Source organism: Leopardus geoffroyi, chromosome D2, assembly GCF_018350155.1.
Source record: "Leopardus geoffroyi isolate Oge1 chromosome D2, O.geoffroyi_Oge1_pat1.0, whole genome shotgun sequence".
Taxonomy (NCBI): domain Eukaryota; kingdom Metazoa; phylum Chordata; class Mammalia; order Carnivora; family Felidae; genus Leopardus; species Leopardus geoffroyi.
The window spans coordinates 49,831,182-49,847,823 of NC_059334.1; the positions used below are offsets into that span (position 1 = coordinate 49,831,182).

Consider the following 16,642-nt stretch of genomic DNA (forward strand, 5'->3'; position numbering starts at 1 on the left):
CAGATTCTCTCAGTTCATTCTATTTTATTGTTTTGTAATATATACTTAATTTTTGCCAGCTTGATTTAATAATATTAACTGAGAATGGTAAATTCAAATTTCTAAACAGCATATTTTGTCAAATACTCCTTAATTCTAAAAATTTTTTTTTCAACATTTATTTATTTTTGGGACAGAGAGAGACAGAGCATGAACGGGGGAGGGTCAGAGAGAGAGAGGGAGACACACAGAATCGGAAACAGGCTCCAGGCTCTGAGCCATCATGAGCCATCAGCCCAGAGCCTGACGCGGGGCTCGAACTCACGGACCGTGAGATCGTAACCTGGCTGAAGTCGGACGCTTAACCGACTGCGCCCCCCGGGCGCCCCAAATACTGCTTAATTCTAAATGTTATATACCTTTGTGTCAAAAAGTAACAAAGTTCATAAACTTTTTAAAACACTGTCTTTAATAAAATCATAATTTTTGTTAAATGCTACATATATATAGCCGATTTCTATTGACTAAACAATGCTTAATATCAACAATGCTGTGTTTGTATTTGATAAGACCTTGCAGGGTTATTTTGTTTCAGGTGCTCCTACCGCAGTCCAATGCATATCCTGTCAAGATGACCCAGGGAGTTGGAAGAAGCAAGGCATTTGGAATCAGAACTGGGCAGAATCCCAAACTTAGCACTTCATGGTTGTGAGACCCTGGATGTGCAATGGACACCTCTCTAAGGTAGAGAGAGTGCCACTGCCTGCTACATGGGATTGTTGTGAGGAATAAATTATATGTAATATACATAAATGTCTACGGAGACACATCTGTTTCCAAAAGCATCAGTCTTGGGACTGTTCCCAAGTACATTCTTGGGAGCTTTTTTTTTTTTTTTTTTCCTAGAGAGAGAGAGTGAGCACAAGAGGGGGAGAGGGGAAGAGGGAGAGAGAGAGAGAGAGAATCTGAAGCAGGCTCCGCACTCAGCGCAGAGCCCAACGCAGGGCTCAGTTTCACGACCCTGGAATCCTGACCTGAGCCGAAATCAAGAGTTGGACACTCAGCTGACTAAGCCACCCCACCCAGGACACCCATTCTTGAAAACTTTTGTGTAGTCACCATGGGCTAGTATTTATGGGGGACCCAATATGCACAATGAATTGTAATTTTTAGGCTAATCAACATTTAGGAACCTATCCTGGAAATCCAGGGGAAGGAAGGTCACACATTGGTGGAGTGGCAGAGAGGCAAGAGCGGGGGTGGCAGATCTAATCATTAGTTAGGAATAACACTGGGAGGATAGGGTTTGTTGGAATGTGGGAGGTGAGAGGGGAGCTTCTTTGGCATCAGAGGATACATACTGTGAACATTCCCAATCCACACCCAATATTTTATATATAGTAATTCCTTGTGTATTTCTTGTCTTTAGATGAGTGAATGTATTCCCACTAATCTTTTACTAAGGTTAAACAGGAAAACAGTTCAGTTCTAATCCTCTGGTTGTTATCCTAAAACAGTATCAGCCTCATTTAAAATATCTTAAAATAGCAATGAATGCACAAAATCCTATTTGCCCTTTAGATAAGTGGAAGACTAATGATTTTTGGCTTCTCTCAATCCACTTTCCCATTCCTTCCTATTGTCTCATTACCTAGTCTGTAATCTTAAGTGCTGGAGAGCCTGGATAGCTCTAGGTGTCTGACTCTTGATTTTGGCTCAGGTCATGATCTCACTATGCTTGGGATCAAGCCTCACACCGGACTCTGTGCTGAAAGTGCTGAACCTGCTTGGGATTCCCTCTCTCCCTCTCTCTCTGCCGCTGCCTTGCTTAGGGCCTCTGTCTCTCAAAAAAATAAACAAATAAACATTTTTTAAAAGAGAAATCTCCTCTCAAATTTAAAAATAAATGAATAAATAAATACATAAATACATAAAATGATACTATCTTGAGGGTGGGGGAGGGATAGATGAAATATGTGATGGGGATTAAGGAGTGCGCTTGTCATAATGAATACTGGCAGATGTATGGAATGGTTGAATCACTAGTTTGTTCACTGGAAACTAAGACAATACCGTATGTTAAGTGTACTGGAATTTGAAATGTTGTGTTAAAATTTTTTTTAATTATTTTAATAAAATAAAATGATACTATCTTCTCTCCCAGTGTGTGTGTGTGTGTGTGTGTGTGTGTGTGTGTGTGTGTATGCATTGTTGTTATTGTTGCTGTTACATCCATTTCTCTTAGTCCACCAGATTTGTTAATAATTTAGCCTTACCTATTGGGATTTGGTGATTTTCTTTAATCTCCAATTTCTCCAAGTGGTTTTGAGGCCCACCAAGAGCTTTTATCTCCCAATAAGACTGATGGTTCTGTTGTGTTACTTAGTTAGTATGGTGTCTCCTGTTGGGTGTCCAAGAAAGGAGACCCTGAGACAAAGACTTAGGAGCAAGTAAGTTGAGAAGCACAGTTAGGCAGTGGGAAAATGAATGAGAAATGGAAGGAAAATCAATCGAGGGTACATGACAGAATGGGGTACCACTGTGGGCAAACGGAATACAAGCCTGCTGGTCCCTCTGGGAAATACAGAACACACTCCAGAATTGCACAGCTGGGAAGGGAGCAAGCTGGGATATTTCTCCATGAATTCCTATTCCTCCTTGGTTGAAGGTGATTCCTGAAGACATTAAATCCCCATCACTTGAGGTCTGCCACACTCAAAAAAAGCCAGGCAAATTCCTATGGCCAAAGAAAATCCTTAAGCCAGGAACTTGGGTTCTTGAGGTAAGGAGCCCTCCACAAATGGGAACCTTGCCCACTGAAGCTTAAGGTGAACTCAGGAGATACAAGAGGGGCACCAACAGCATCTGCTAAGGGTGGTATTTTATAAAGTCCCACAAGAAACACTTGGCTTTGCCAAGTGGACATGTTTGGGAGTAACCTCACAGTGGTGCTGCTTGTCCTTGGAGCCTGTGCCATGAGAACACCCTCCCCAGAGACCTCCAGGCCTGTGAACAAGAAGAGAGTCCCCAAATTACATCAACTTCCTCTTTAGTTGTAGAAAGATTACAGAAAAATATTATGTCCCTTGCTTTGCGAGTAAGCACTTTTAAATGTTAAATATTTTGTAACTAAATACTTTAAAGTTTTGGGGCACCTGGGTGGCTCAGTCGGTTGGGCGGCCGACTTCGGCTTAGGTCACGATCTCGCGGTCCGTGAGTTCGAGCCCCGCCTCGGGCTCTGGGCTGATGGCTCAGAGCCTGGAGCCTGCTTCCAATTCTGTGTCTCCCTCTCTCTCTGCCCCTCCCCCGTTCATGCTCTGTCTCTCTCTGTCTCAAAAATGAATAAAACGTTAAAAAATAAATAAATAAAATAAAATAAATAAATAAAGTTTTATCACTAAAGGCATTTCTGAAAATGTTATTCAGAAAAATGTAGGAAAATACTTTCTAACAGCTTGTTTTATGAATTAAAACACCTCATTTCAGCTCCTAGTACAACAAATTTTATTTTAAAAGCATTCTAGTTAGTAAACCAGCAAGTTCAGAATCAAATACTGGAAAAGTCATAAACGCCTACCAACGTTTGTATACTATACAATGGAATATTAGTCAACCATAAAAAAGGATGAGCTCTATCATTTGCAATAACTTGGATGGACCTGGAGGGTATTATGCTAAGTAAGGTAAGTCAGAAAGAGAATATGGTTTCACTTAAATGTGGAATCTAAAAAACAAATGAATAAATAAAAAACACAAAACAAGAAAAAAAAAACAGAATCAGACTTAGAAACGCTAACTGATGTTGCCCGAGGGGAGGAGAAGTGGGTATGGGAAAAACAGGCAAAGGGGAGCAGGAGATACAGGCTTCCAGTTATGGAAGGGATAACTCATGGGAATAAAAGGTACAGCACAGAGAATATAGTCAATGGTATTGTAGTAGTCTTGTGTGGTGACAGATGGCAGCTATGCTTATCGTGAGCATAGCATAACACATAGAGTTGTTGAATCACTATGTTGTATACCTGAAACTAATGTAACATTGTAGGTCAACTGTACTCAAGTTAAAAAAAAAAAAAAAAAAAAACTTACCGACATTTGAAATGCCAACTACAACGCTTTTTAATAGTTGAAATTTTTAAATAGCTGGAAGGATTTCAGAAATAAACAAAAAGGACACAAGCACAAATGACGTGTTCACATGTGCCCACTGGCATATTTTGCCAGATATTTACATTTTTTAATGAAAAACATGTCCCAAAATGGTATAGCATAAACCATTTTCTCAATTAGAGTCCATTTCCATAGTGCTCTGAAAACAGCAGTCTTTGATAACGTGAAGCATACATTTAGCACTCACCCTACAATTTATCTTTTCTCTTGTTAAGTAAACACTAGGACTTCTGTTTTCAGAAATGGAATAACCATCAAAGTACGCTTGAGTGTCTGAAAAATACTATGCACTTGAGTGCGCCTGGTTTCCATAATGAAAAGATGCACTCAACTCATAGCAATTTTATCAGATTTGAACATTTGGAAAGATACTTCCATTACCAAGCTCTGCACCACCACCACCTCCATCATGCATTTATCACTAAGATGGAAGTTTCTGAAAGAAAACAAATCTATGTAGCTGTTCTTTAGGCCTGAAGAACTTAGATCTTGGTGGAGCATTCAAGAAATTTTTAAAAGCTCTGGAATCTAGACAGGCTACATGTGTGACCTACCAATGAAGGCTCCCACAGGTCACGATCAGGGTCTTTCAAGACAGTGGTTCTATGTTGAGTTTAATCTATATTTAGAAGAACTCTAATGTTTCTTATGAACCCTCAATGCAAGTGAGATAACTTCGGGTCTGAAAGTGACCAGCTCTGTCCTATTGTATTCTTACAAATGAAACGTGTTGAAATGAGGAAGGAAACTTTAGCTGAAGTGCATCTGCTAAATATAAAATGACACTTTACCAGTAACAATCTCTTGTTTGTCTTGGAAGAAGAATTATTTTTATCTTCAAATGCAAAGACTCATGGGTTTCATATTCAGCTCTCAAAGTCACTGCAAAAGTTTAGGTCAATTGCAAAGCAAGGGAACAGCCTACAAGACCACCTCACTTCTGACATCAGTTTCAGGTTTGTGGAGTTCCCAAAAACCCCCTCAGTTTTGACAGCGTTGCTTTCCCAGAATTCGTGTGACAATACGCACAGCGTATTGCCAGCCAAGGAAGTTCGCCTGAGCCTTGATGTCCAGGCTGTTTATTTGGAGTCCATCACACAGACATGATTTATTGTCCATGTGGCCAATCTCAATCTCCATGTAACCCCAAACTCCCACCCGATGTCATACTATTGCTACCTGGAGTGTCCAGGTCCCATCCTGAGACTATCTAGTGTGGCAGCCCACACCCTAAATCACATTTTTATACTACTCAGTATAATTGAAAGCTTCCAGGCAGATGAAGACACCATCAAGCATGACATTCCAAGAGCTTAGAGGTCCCCTTCCGGAACCCAAGGACAAAAGTCTGACCTTTTGGGGGCAAGGTTAAATTCTTTACTACACAGTAAAGTCAGGTGTATGATGATTACAATTGCTTGGTTTGTATTTCAAGAAATGTGTTTGACTATTCTGAAACATGGTCGAAGCTTGTAAAGCCTTTAAAACCAACAGTTGCTGGGGTGCCTGGGTGGCTCAGTCGGCTGAGCATCTGACTTCAGCCCAGGTCATGGTCTCATGGTTCACGAGTTCGAGCCCTACATCGGGCTCTGTGCTAACAAATAGCTCAGGGCCTGGAGGTTGCTTCAGATTCTGTGTCTCCCTCTCTTTCTCTCCCCCTCCCCTGCTCATGCTGTCTCTCTCTGTCTCTCAAAAATAAATGTTTAAAAAAATGGTTTTTTTTTAATTTTAAACCAACAGTTGCATTTTTTATTTATTTTAAAATAAAAATCATAACTTTTTTACTTCCATTACAGCAAATAAAAATAAAACTAATTTTTAAGTTTTACTTGGAAAGAAAAATGAGTACGAAGGGAAAAAAGAAGAGAGGGAGGCAGATCATTTGTATGTCCTTACGTTTATCTTGCCTTTGTAATGTCATCACTCCCAACAGATTTTACTTTCTTCTTTAAAGTGGGGAAATGCCACAAATAAGAGAAGATGAGCGAGACACAATGACCAAATGCAATGTGGGATCCTGGACTGGACCCAGGAACAGAAAACGAACACTAGGGATAAAACTGGTGAAATTTCAGTAAGACCAGTGGTTTACAGCAAGTGTTACTGTTGGGTATTGTGCCAATGTTAATTTCCTGGTTTCTATTGCTGTTATAATTCTCTCAGTTGTTATTATGAGGGAAAGCTGCGTGAAAGATAAATATGACAACCCCTGTATTGTTCTTGGAACTCTTCTGTAAGTCTAAAATTGTCTTGAAAAAAAAAAAGTTAAAAGAAAAAAGAGTTTTAAATGATCTGTTTACTCACGGATTCTCTAAAATAATCATTTTAATCTTTTCAGAGGTCAACCAAGTCTTTGATGAAAAGTAAGTACTATCTGCCCTGAAAGTTCACTTACGCCATTTTGCAAGTTCACAGACCCACATGCGGCCCATCCACAGGCCCCCAGTGAAGAACCCAGGCTCCAAGGGCTGCAGCTAGGACTTGGGTGTGGCCGGAAGTGACATCCAACAGATTATCTGAGCAGAACAACTTCTGTCTCTCCCTGCAGTCCCAGTCATGGGCTGCTTGGGAGGCCTTCCTACAAAATGGGCTTACAGAAACACAGTATTTCATGCTCGCCCTTGACAGCTCCTCAAATGGGTCATTATGAGAGGACTACACTCACCCACACAACAAAGGCCACCTCCTCTTTCTGGGCCAAGCAGCACCATAAGTATATCCTAAAGGGATCCTAAAGACAGCCCCACTAAGTGATACCAAAAAGGATAATCAGCTCTGGGTATTAAAGCCTCAGCAGGAAAGAATGGCCTGGGGCCTAGCACTGGGAATAGACCCAAATATATACTAAGTGTGGGGCATCAATCCCTACCCCCAAACTGCCCCTCCCATCTTCTGCTTTATAAGCAACTCCATCAAGAAACTGAATGAAGAAAGGCATAACTAGTTACATGCCAGAAATAAACCGCAAGGATAAAAATCTGTCTGAAGCCTGCACAGTTTCCACAAGGACTAATGATTTAGACTTGAACAGCTGGGGGAGTTACAAAGTTACAAAAGTGAAGATGCACACACTAGGCGTCTCTAATGCCGAATTATTAGTATCAGGTAAGAATAGTGAGATCAAACACAAGACATATCTGCTCGAAGGGACAGAAGCAGCTGTAGAGAACAGGAATGGCTAGTCCAAGGAGAGGCCAGGATGACTTCCAGCCCTGAGAAATAGCTAGCAAGTCAAGAGACACTTGGATGGCTCTAGCTGAGAATTCAACAAACTTACCAGAGAATTGCATTAAAGCACAGATCCCTCTCTTTCAATAGGGTCAGCTCCTCAAGCCTGGCCACTGGTCAAAAGGGGCCTGAGAGACAGCCAGCTTTCTGCCAAGCCCTGGCCTCCATGATGGACATAGTGGGATGGTTTTGGAGGGATGGGAAGGCTGCTTAGTTCAGTGAGTATACAGAACAATGGGACGGAAGACATAAAACACAGCTGTTGACAAATGACTAAAGGGGCTTGCATTTTTGACAGGGACTAGAATAAACACAGACTTGAGACATAATGAGAAATATTCTGATAAACTCTTCCAGGAGGGCAAATTCTACCATTCTAGACCCAAAGACTGCTCAGAACTATGGCAGCAAGCGAAGGACTTGAGCATCATGCCATCTCATGGAAACTTCTGGGGCAGCCCCTCCCTTCAAAGAAACCACAAGTCCCTTGCAAGTCAATAACTTACTTTATAAACTTGGATCCTGCAGCTTTCATTCCACATTTAGAATACAATTATCTGATTTTTGCCCCTCTGGGGAAAATATCCTAGACATAGTATGTACATTTTTAGGACTTTTCGATACATATCACTAAATATCTAATCCGAAAGACTGTCTCAGTCTACACATGGATGAAAATGTCCATTGCCCTACTCCCTTCTGTAATTTTTGCCATTAAGTAGTTAGGGAAAAAAATTTCCTATTTCACCTGGCATTTTAAAAAGATTAATAGCAAGTCTGAGAATTTTTCTTTAATTCAATTTTTTTCTTTTGTGAGGTGCTGTCCTTTGCCAGATTTCTAATGAAATGTTTTATTTTTGTATGTTATCTTTAAGTATGACAGTTACTAATATTTTCCCAGCTTGTCATATTTTACCTTCACAAATGGTGTTGACACACAGAAGTGTTGGATTTTAATACAGTCAAATCCAGCAATCTTATTCTTTATTATTTCTACCTTTGTTACCATGGTTAGGAAAGCCTTTCCTAAGCCAAGATTATAAAAATATTAATCCACACATTCTTCTGGGCCTTTTGTGGATCTGAGTTTTACATTTTGTATTTAATCCATCTGGAGGCTATCTTGACTATAGTAAGATTAACGTTTCACTTTATTTCTCTCCCAAATGTTTAGCCTTTTGTCGTTAACACCATTTATTGAATTATCTGTCCTTGCCTACCATTCTGAAATGCACGCAAAGTCGGGGAAGAGTTCTTCAGCAATTGTTCAAATCTACACTGCCGACACCATCACCCGGATCCCCCGCCTCCTGTTGAGTGTGGGCCTTAAGTTGCTGGTGGTGGTTGAAAACTGGGCCCCATTTAGGCTGAGGGTGAAGACTGCTAAGTGTCTGTCTAGGGAGCATTAGGTCGCATCAACTCCAGGCCTAACTGCTTTCTCCCCTATTTCCATTCAATATGCCTACTTTCCTGAGACTCCTTAAGAGAATTTATGTAGATTTGTGAAAAAAGTAACTAAAGTCCTCCTTTACAGCCACCTTTTCCCACCAAAGCTTTGTCATCTACTTTCCTGGTGAGATCTGAAACTTGTCCTAATGTCCACAGCTGATCCTGCCCTCCACAGAACCAATAGACCCAGAGTGACTTCCAGGCGCCTGGTGCTGTTTATCAGCGGATGAAATGACTCCTGGTCCTGGGGTCTGGGAGGTGATGCACGCAGCCCTACTGGCACGGCCTTGGGAGAGAAGAAAGCAGAGACACTCATACAGCATCGCCCAATCAGACATGAGGTCTGGCTTTTGCTGTGTGCTTCCTGGGCTTTGAAAAAATAAGAGTATGTGGCTGCTCTACAAGGAAGAGACAGAGTAGGGATTGTGCCCCATCTCCTGGTGCAATACCCCTGTCTCTCCCTGACTCTGGAACGAATGACAGGAGGCACCACAGGGAGTTGTGCAGTGGTGCTGAGGGGTCTTTCAGGAGTAGGAGACATCAGGGAAGTTTCCACTGCACACGCAGGGACCTCTCAGTGAGGCAACTGCTGGCCCAGGTTTTAAGGAAGGTAGTGTGTTTGTTTCTCAACTAGACTGTCAGCTCCCTTCATAGAAGGGAGTGCGTCTTCGCATTTGTGTCCCCAACATCCATCGCAGTACCTGACACTTAAAACGGGCTCAGTTGGGGCGCCTGGGTGGCGCAGTCAGTTAAGCGTCCGACTTCAGCCAGGTCATGATCTCGCGGTCCGTGGGTTCGAGCCCCGCGTCAGGCTCTGGGCTGATGGCTCAGAGCCTGGAGCCTGTTTCCGATTCTGTGTCTCCCTCTCTCTCTGCCCCTCCCCGTTCATGCTCTGTCTCTCTCTGTCCCAAAAATAAACGTTGAAAAAAAAAAAAAAAAAACGGGCTCAGCATGTGCTCACGTGGGCAGCACATACACCAAAATGGGCCCGGCACACACAGATTCAATGAACTTAAGTAATGATGTATTACTGGTGATGGTAATGACTAATATTACTTAACACTTTGTATATACTCTGTGAAATTAATTTTTGGTTCTGTTTTGCTTAACAGGTAGGTGGCTTTGGGGTAAAGGACAAGAACATAATAGCAAGAGGAGACGGGTCTCCAACTAGAAGCTCTGGAGGAGGGAGCCTGAAGAGAGGTACAAAGAGCAAGAGAGCTCCAGGAAGAAGGAAAGCAAAGGTGATTCCAAGAAAGAAAGAGCCCCAGGCAACAGCAGCCTCCGTCCTCAGGAACTTGGCAGCCATCCTTCCCTGTCCAAATCCCCTCTTGGGGAGGCCAGGATCCTATAAAAGTGCACTTGAAGGGGTCTTAGGGTATTTTTCGAGATCCTTTATCTCTAGATGCTCAAAAGCCATCTTGTCCCTTCGCAGTATCACACGACGGGACTAAGGACTTCATGCCTGTGTCTGAGTGGGCTCTGCACAGACGCCCCATAAAAAAAAGAGCTCTTGCTCCATGTGCTGGTTTTCAGGACTTAAAATTTCTCCACGTTTCAGTTAGGTCTCCAGTTAAGAAGAAAAATCTAATTTGTTACCCTACAAAATACTGTTTTCTCTCCATAACTTCTCCATGAGAAATTTCTCCATAATTCACAAGGTATATGAAGAATAACTTTTTCTGGGTTCACTCACATACCTGTCTTTGCTCTTACGGAACAGAATGGGGGTCACCTGGCCTGGGCCCTGGCTCTCCCAAGAAACCCACCTGGCACCTGTCCGGTCACCTAATCATACCCCGGTCTCCCCACCAGGGTAGGAAGCCTATCCAGAGTCCGGTAGCTAATCAGTGGTGGAGCCGATATGCAAACTCAAGACAAGATTCTTACCAAAGAGATCTGAAGGGAATAGCTCTACACCTGACAGCAGTATCGACCTTCCAGGCCCTCGAAATTCTTCAGTTGTGACAAATTCTTCCCCGTAGTCTCTGCTTGAAAGATCTGCTCCTAGCTTCAGAGCTGTAACTACAGAAACTTAGTCTTCGCTCATGCAGAGGCTCAACTCATAACCCCTAAGAACCCAAGACTCTTCTCCCCCCGCCCCGGCCAAGACTTTGTTTCCTTCCACGAAGCCCTGCAAGAACCCCGGATTCCCGATTTCCTGGCCCAGCAGACGGCTTCCCGAGGCTGCTATTCCAGGCCTCGCTAATCTGAGCGGCTGCGTCTGGGTCAGTGGACAGGGCGCCTCCTCCTTGAGGCCAAAGGGGATCCGCCTGTGGACCTCGCGCCGGTGGAGACCCTCCAGAGCCCGAGCGGCAGGGCGCGCGGCCGAACTACGTTTCCCACAGTGCTCCGAGAAACCGGGACGACCAAGGCCCGGGACCCGGCGGGCAGGCTCGCGCGGAGCCTCCTGGGAGTTGTAGTTCGGTCCGCTCGCGCCGGCGCTGCTGTGGGCTCCGCGCCGGCCTTTGTCTGTCTGAGGGCGCGCGCCGCTGCGGTGAGTGAGGCCGCCGGCCGGGTCAGTGAGCCCAGGCAAGGCGGAGCCGCGTGGGCGGGCCGCCGCCCCCTGGCCCTCCGAGGCCCCAGTGGCCTTGAGCAGGCCTGGCCGGCCTGAGCCCCGAGGGGGGCCGCCCGCGAGGGGAGAGGCGTGCGGCCCGCACAGAAGGGTCTAGCTGGACCGGAGAGCGGGGTGCTGAGGTCCAGCACGCAGGGCGGGCCCGGGGTGGGGTGCTGAGGCGGGAGGGGACAGTGTGCCCGGGGGAGCAGGGGCCCCTCCGACCGCCGCTCCGCAGGGCAGAGCATGGGTGAAGGCCCCGCACCCTGGAGACGCGGGAGGGGGAGGCCACAGGCAGGTGTGCCCAGGGGCCTGCAGCGAGGGTTTCACGACACGGTCCGGGGGGGAAAACGCAATCTCCAGGGAGGGGGAATGGGAGAGAGATCAGACTTGTCAGGGTGGAGAATGGGAGAAAGGACAAAATGGACTCAGAGGTGTGGAGAAAAAGAATCACCCTCCTCTCATCTTCTAACCCTAAAACTATCACCCAAGAGGTTACCAAGACAGCAAAGTTTACCCCTTCTGCTGGGCCTCTCCTGAGGACTCTCAGCATCAGGCCTTCAGTCTGTAGGTTGTAGCAGAGATTTTGCACATTTGGTTCTTTCGTTCTCCCAAGATCGACGTGATATGACAGTGTCATTAACCCATTTAGTCAGTGAGAAAATAGAGCCGGGGCTGTTTGGTTACTTGCCTAAGGTTGTGTGGGGGTAATGGAGCAGACAAGGCAAGAATCCAAGTTTCTCATGGCCTAATTCTGAGTTTTTCAAAAGGATAAATAGCCTTTCTGATAGGAAAAGCAATTTTCTACTAATAAAGCTACTTCTTTAAAATCTTCTGGAAACCATTTTCTCAGATTTGTGACCCAGGGAGAAAAATAAGACAATGTCCTTTTTTTTAATCAAGAGACACAGCTGAGTTGTTACTTGTTGGAAGATCTCAGCATGCGCAGAGGTAGAGCTATAAATTCTACCCTCTTGTTCGGACCAGACTATTTGCTGGATGCCCCAGGGACAGAGTCCAACCCTGGGTAGCAGTTTTCATGCCTTTTCCACAGACTCTTGATGGATGTGCAGTAGTTGAGCAGTAACACCTTGAACCAACAAATGAACACCCTGTAGCATCCTGGCACTCTCACAGAGGATTCCTTTGTAGCTTCTACTCCAAATTGGAAGTGAGGCCTCCAAATACAAGTTTTTTGGGTTTTTTTATTTTTTTCCAAATACAAGTTTTAAATGCCTCTCCAGTCAAAACAACACGTAGCCAAGTGTACAGCTGTCAAGTGTAGCATTTGTTTACTTTAACAAAACAAAGCACTGTAGCATCACACTGCTATTGCATTAAATCAGGAGGCGAGCATTTTGATGAAATATATTAGATGGAAATAAGGATTATACATTGAACCACTGCATACAGTGTAAGAATTCGGTAATGAGGATCCTAAAGTAAGAAGGAAATACTCAAAAAAAAGGGGGGGGGAGGGATAGAAAAAGATAATATGGAGCAAGAGGATTCCTAGGATCTTGAAGATCAGTAAAATCTGGTCAAGCACTGTTACATTTGATTCCATTTTATAAAAATTCTCACCAGCTCTTTAGTGATTAAAGAACTGTCTAGTGTAAGGGCATAGACTTTGGACCTCAAAAGTCTTTAATTTGATCCTTTGCCTATCGTTGACTCCTTATTGGCTCTGAGAATTGGAGCAGGTTACTTATCCTAGTTGGAGTACCTTGGCTTGGTTTTGGGAGTCTGGGGTAGGTCTTCCTTTTCCAAGAATTGACAAGTATTTACACATAGAATTGGTATTCTCATACCTTGAAGAATAGGAGAGAGCAGTCTGGATCTGGAACCTCCTAAATATTGCTAAAAGGTAAACATACGAGATCTCTTGTTCTGTCCTTATAACCTAGGGGATCTGGAGGGGAGAGCTAGAGCCATTTGCATCCTAAAACCAATCATGAAGGCTGAAATGTTGGGTTTTTTAGATTCTGAATTCCTTTGGAGGCTTGAAGGATAAAAGAGAAGGTGGTTAGATGGGGAAAGGAAGTGGGAGATCCCAATCACATGCCAAGGCTAAAGTACAAACAGGAGTGACCATTATCTTGGGATTGGCAGGAAGAGATTTATGTTTATGTGTTCTCTGCTTTCCCACCTCGTGTTTCCAGTTTGACTCATTTATGTGTGGTCAGGGCACCTTTTGGCCAACTTTGCGGTCACATTATAGGTGACTTAGATTATATCAGTCCAGATTTCCTCCATTTACTCACCCCAAACTGGAGCTCATGTTGACTTTATCCTTCTCACTTATCAATTCTCCTGCCCTTTCCTGTTTGTTTTTGTTGTTCTGTTTTTTGTTTGTTTGCTTTTTCCTCCTCAGGTGTTCAAGAACAGCCCATGGAAGAATCATATGAAGAGGTGGTGATTAAGGTCATACGGCAGGCGTGGACATGTTTGGATTTCCAACAGCTACCCTGCTGGACTGTCACGGAAGATATGCTCAGAATGTAGCATTTTTCAGTGAGTGAGTCGGTTGATCGCTGAGATGCCCTCAGCTCACAACATTCCGTGTCCCTGTCCTCAAGCACTGGTCAGCAGACTGAGGAAGCAGAGGAGACATTTCTTTGGAGGAGTTCACTGTTCCTGGGGGTTACAAGGAAAGCTTGCAAGCTAAAATTAGAAATAGCGGTAGAAATCAAGCAAGAGAATGGTCTTGATATGGACGCAGTTTTGAGGTAGTCTCTGAGAAAATGAATGAGCAGCTTTACATCTCAGCACAGTCACTGAACAAGGGTAAGGCAGAAGAACGAGGAGAAAATCTTCCTAGGATGACTCCAAGAAAACTGTTAATAGTGATGAAGGGCCCAGTGCGGTAGGAGGCTCAGAGGCAGGGCAATACGGAAAACGGTGTCAGTCAGCATCTGCATAGGAAGTGTTTGAGAATAACTTCCAAACCAAAATTGGTCTCAGTTCCACTGTGGCTTAATAGACTGAAATAGCATGGATTTTAAAGGGGAAAGTTTCTTGGATCAGATTCTATAATTGTCCTAACGTGATCTATGGTATCAGATAAATTATTTAATTTCCTTGAGCTCCAGGCTCTTCATCTGTAAAATGGGACAATAAACTCTACCTTGCAGGGTTGCAGGGATTAGATAATAGATGTAATGTACAAAGCGACCTGATATATATTTTTTCTGTTGTCATGGAGCTTACTCCACTGTCAGGAAAACAGATTGGTATAGAGATGGATTTCTCATTTATTGATTTCTTCAGAGCTTGTACCAACTTTTATATTTTTTCTTACTGGAGTGCCTCCAAAATTTTAGAGCTTTAGGCCCTACGCAACCTGGATCCGTAAACTTTTTTGGAGTCCGATAAAACTTGGGTATGGGGCTCTATTTGATCCTATGTAGTTTTCATAATTTTTCTGATCCTAAGGCGAAATTAAACTAAATTTAGAGGCAATATACTACTGTGGAGCATGCCTGTGTTTGAATCCCAACTTTACACTTAGCTGCAAGGTCTTTGACAACCTCCCTATGCTCTCATTTCCTTATCTGTAGCAATCTCATAGTATTGTTCTCAGGATTAAATTATCTATGCAAAGTTCATAGTATAATGGCTGGCACCTAAGCACTCAAAGCATTGTTTCTTTTTTCCCTGTTCTTCCCACTCAGCATATTGGTGCATCTTACATGACTTCCCTCTCATTTTACCAGATGTGATGACAGAAGCCCACCACAAATATGACCACTCTGAGGCCACAGGATCCTCAAGCTGGGATTTCCAGAATTCTTTCAGAAGGGAGAAGCTGGAACAAAAATCCCCAGATTCTAAGACACTACAGGAAGATTCACCTGGAGTGAGACAGAGGGTCTATGAGTGTCAGGAATGTGGAAAATCCTTCAGGCAAAAAGGTAGTCTAACCTTGCATGAGAGAATCCACACCGGTCAAAAGCCCTTTGAGTGTACCCATTGTGGAAAAAGCTTCAGGGCCAAAGGCAATCTTGTTACACATCAGCGAATACACACAGGAGAGAAGCCCTATCAGTGCAAGGAGTGTGGGAAAAGCTTTAGTCAACGAGGTAGTCTGGCCGTTCACGAAAGACTCCACACTGGACAGAAACCGTATGAGTGTGCTATTTGTCAGAGAAGCTTCAGGAATCAAAGTAACCTTGCTGTTCATAGAAGAGTTCACAGTGGTGAAAAGCCCTATAGATGTGATCAGTGTGGAAAAGCCTTCAGCCAGAAAGGAAGCTTAATTGTTCACATCAGAGTCCACACAGGCCTGAAACCCTATGCCTGCACACAGTGCAGGAAGAGTTTCCACACCAGGGGGAATTGCATCCTGCACGGCAAAATCCACACAGGAGAGACACCCTATCTGTGTGGCCAGTGTGGGAAAAGCTTTACTCAGAGGGGGAGTCTGGCCGTGCACCAGCGAAGCTGCTCACAAAGACTCACCCTTTGACCACTCTCTTCAAGTGAAGTTCTCTTTATGAATTAAAAGTGCAAAATCCTCAGATCGAGCAACCTATCCAATTCTATGGAATGAATGCAGACTCTTTCAGAAAGACCATCATTGGGTAGGGCATACTGACTTTTCTCCTTTCCCCCAAATGAATATGAAAAATAAATGTCTTGTTTATTATCATTATCACATATGTTTCATAATTTCTGTCAGTTTATTTGGACCTGATTTCCCAAAGTAACTCCATTAATCTCACGCATACTGGGAGATTGTTCTGTGTATAACAGATAGAGATTTTAAATCTGTAGTTGACATCATTAGTTTTTTTAAAAAAATCAGCCCCTTATGAATGCCAAGATCTTTTCTTTACATGTTCAAATCAATCTTGTATTGGATTCAAAACCACTGGTAAGAATTCATCCCAAAAAGCTTGATAGCAAATCCTTATGATCTAAAGAGGTAAATTATATCAAAGGTCTCTGGACACAGAAATGTTTTAGAAATACTATGGGTTTGATCAGTGATGCAGTATTGCTCCCAAAGATACCCTGATACCAGTTGAAAAAGTATAGAAGAATGTTCATATCACCCCAATTCATTATAGTCATAAACTGGATAAAACCCAACAATAGGTAAAGTTATAATATAGTGGGGTATGTTCATATAACGAAATATAACTCAGCAATAAAAAATAACACAGCTGATACAATAATATGGAAGAATCTCAAAGCTTTATATTGAGTGAAAGAACACAAATACACACACACCAAGAAAAACTAATCTATGGTAATAGA

General features: G+C 43.3%; 1 protein-coding gene across 9 annotated transcripts; it reads left to right on the forward strand.

Moving 5' to 3' along the window:
- The first annotated feature begins 11,207 nt into the window (after positions 1-11,207).
- ZNF32 (zinc finger protein 32) lies at positions 11,208-16,037 on the forward strand. 9 transcript variants are annotated; one of them, XM_045438088.1, is made up of 3 exons: positions 11,208-11,323; positions 13,755-13,894; positions 15,055-16,037. In XM_045438088.1, exons 2-3 carry the CDS (start codon positions 13,825-13,827, stop codon positions 15,846-15,848), a joined length of 864 nt encoding a protein of 287 aa, XP_045294044.1. In that variant the 5' UTR covers positions 11,208-11,323; positions 13,755-13,824; the 3' UTR covers positions 15,849-16,037. The 9 variants fall into 9 exon arrangements, with proteins under 9 accessions (XP_045294044.1, XP_045294048.1, XP_045294047.1 ...); XM_045438092.1 differs by having other exon boundaries at positions 15,097-16,037; XM_045438089.1 differs by lacking the exon at positions 11,208-11,323 and adding an exon at positions 11,345-13,247.
- The last annotated feature ends 605 nt before the right edge of the window (positions 16,038-16,642 follow it).

Bases quoted from the DNA above. Each gene is read 5' to 3' on its own strand.
- ZNF32 (XM_045438088.1), top strand. From the start codon at position 13,825: ATGTTTGGATTTCCAACAGCTACCCTGCTGGACTGTCACGGAAGATAT. The intron at 13,895-15,054 runs GTGAGTGAGTCG...CTTCCCACTCAG, and splicing joins TCAGAATGTAGCATTTTTCA to CATATTGGTGCATCTTACAT.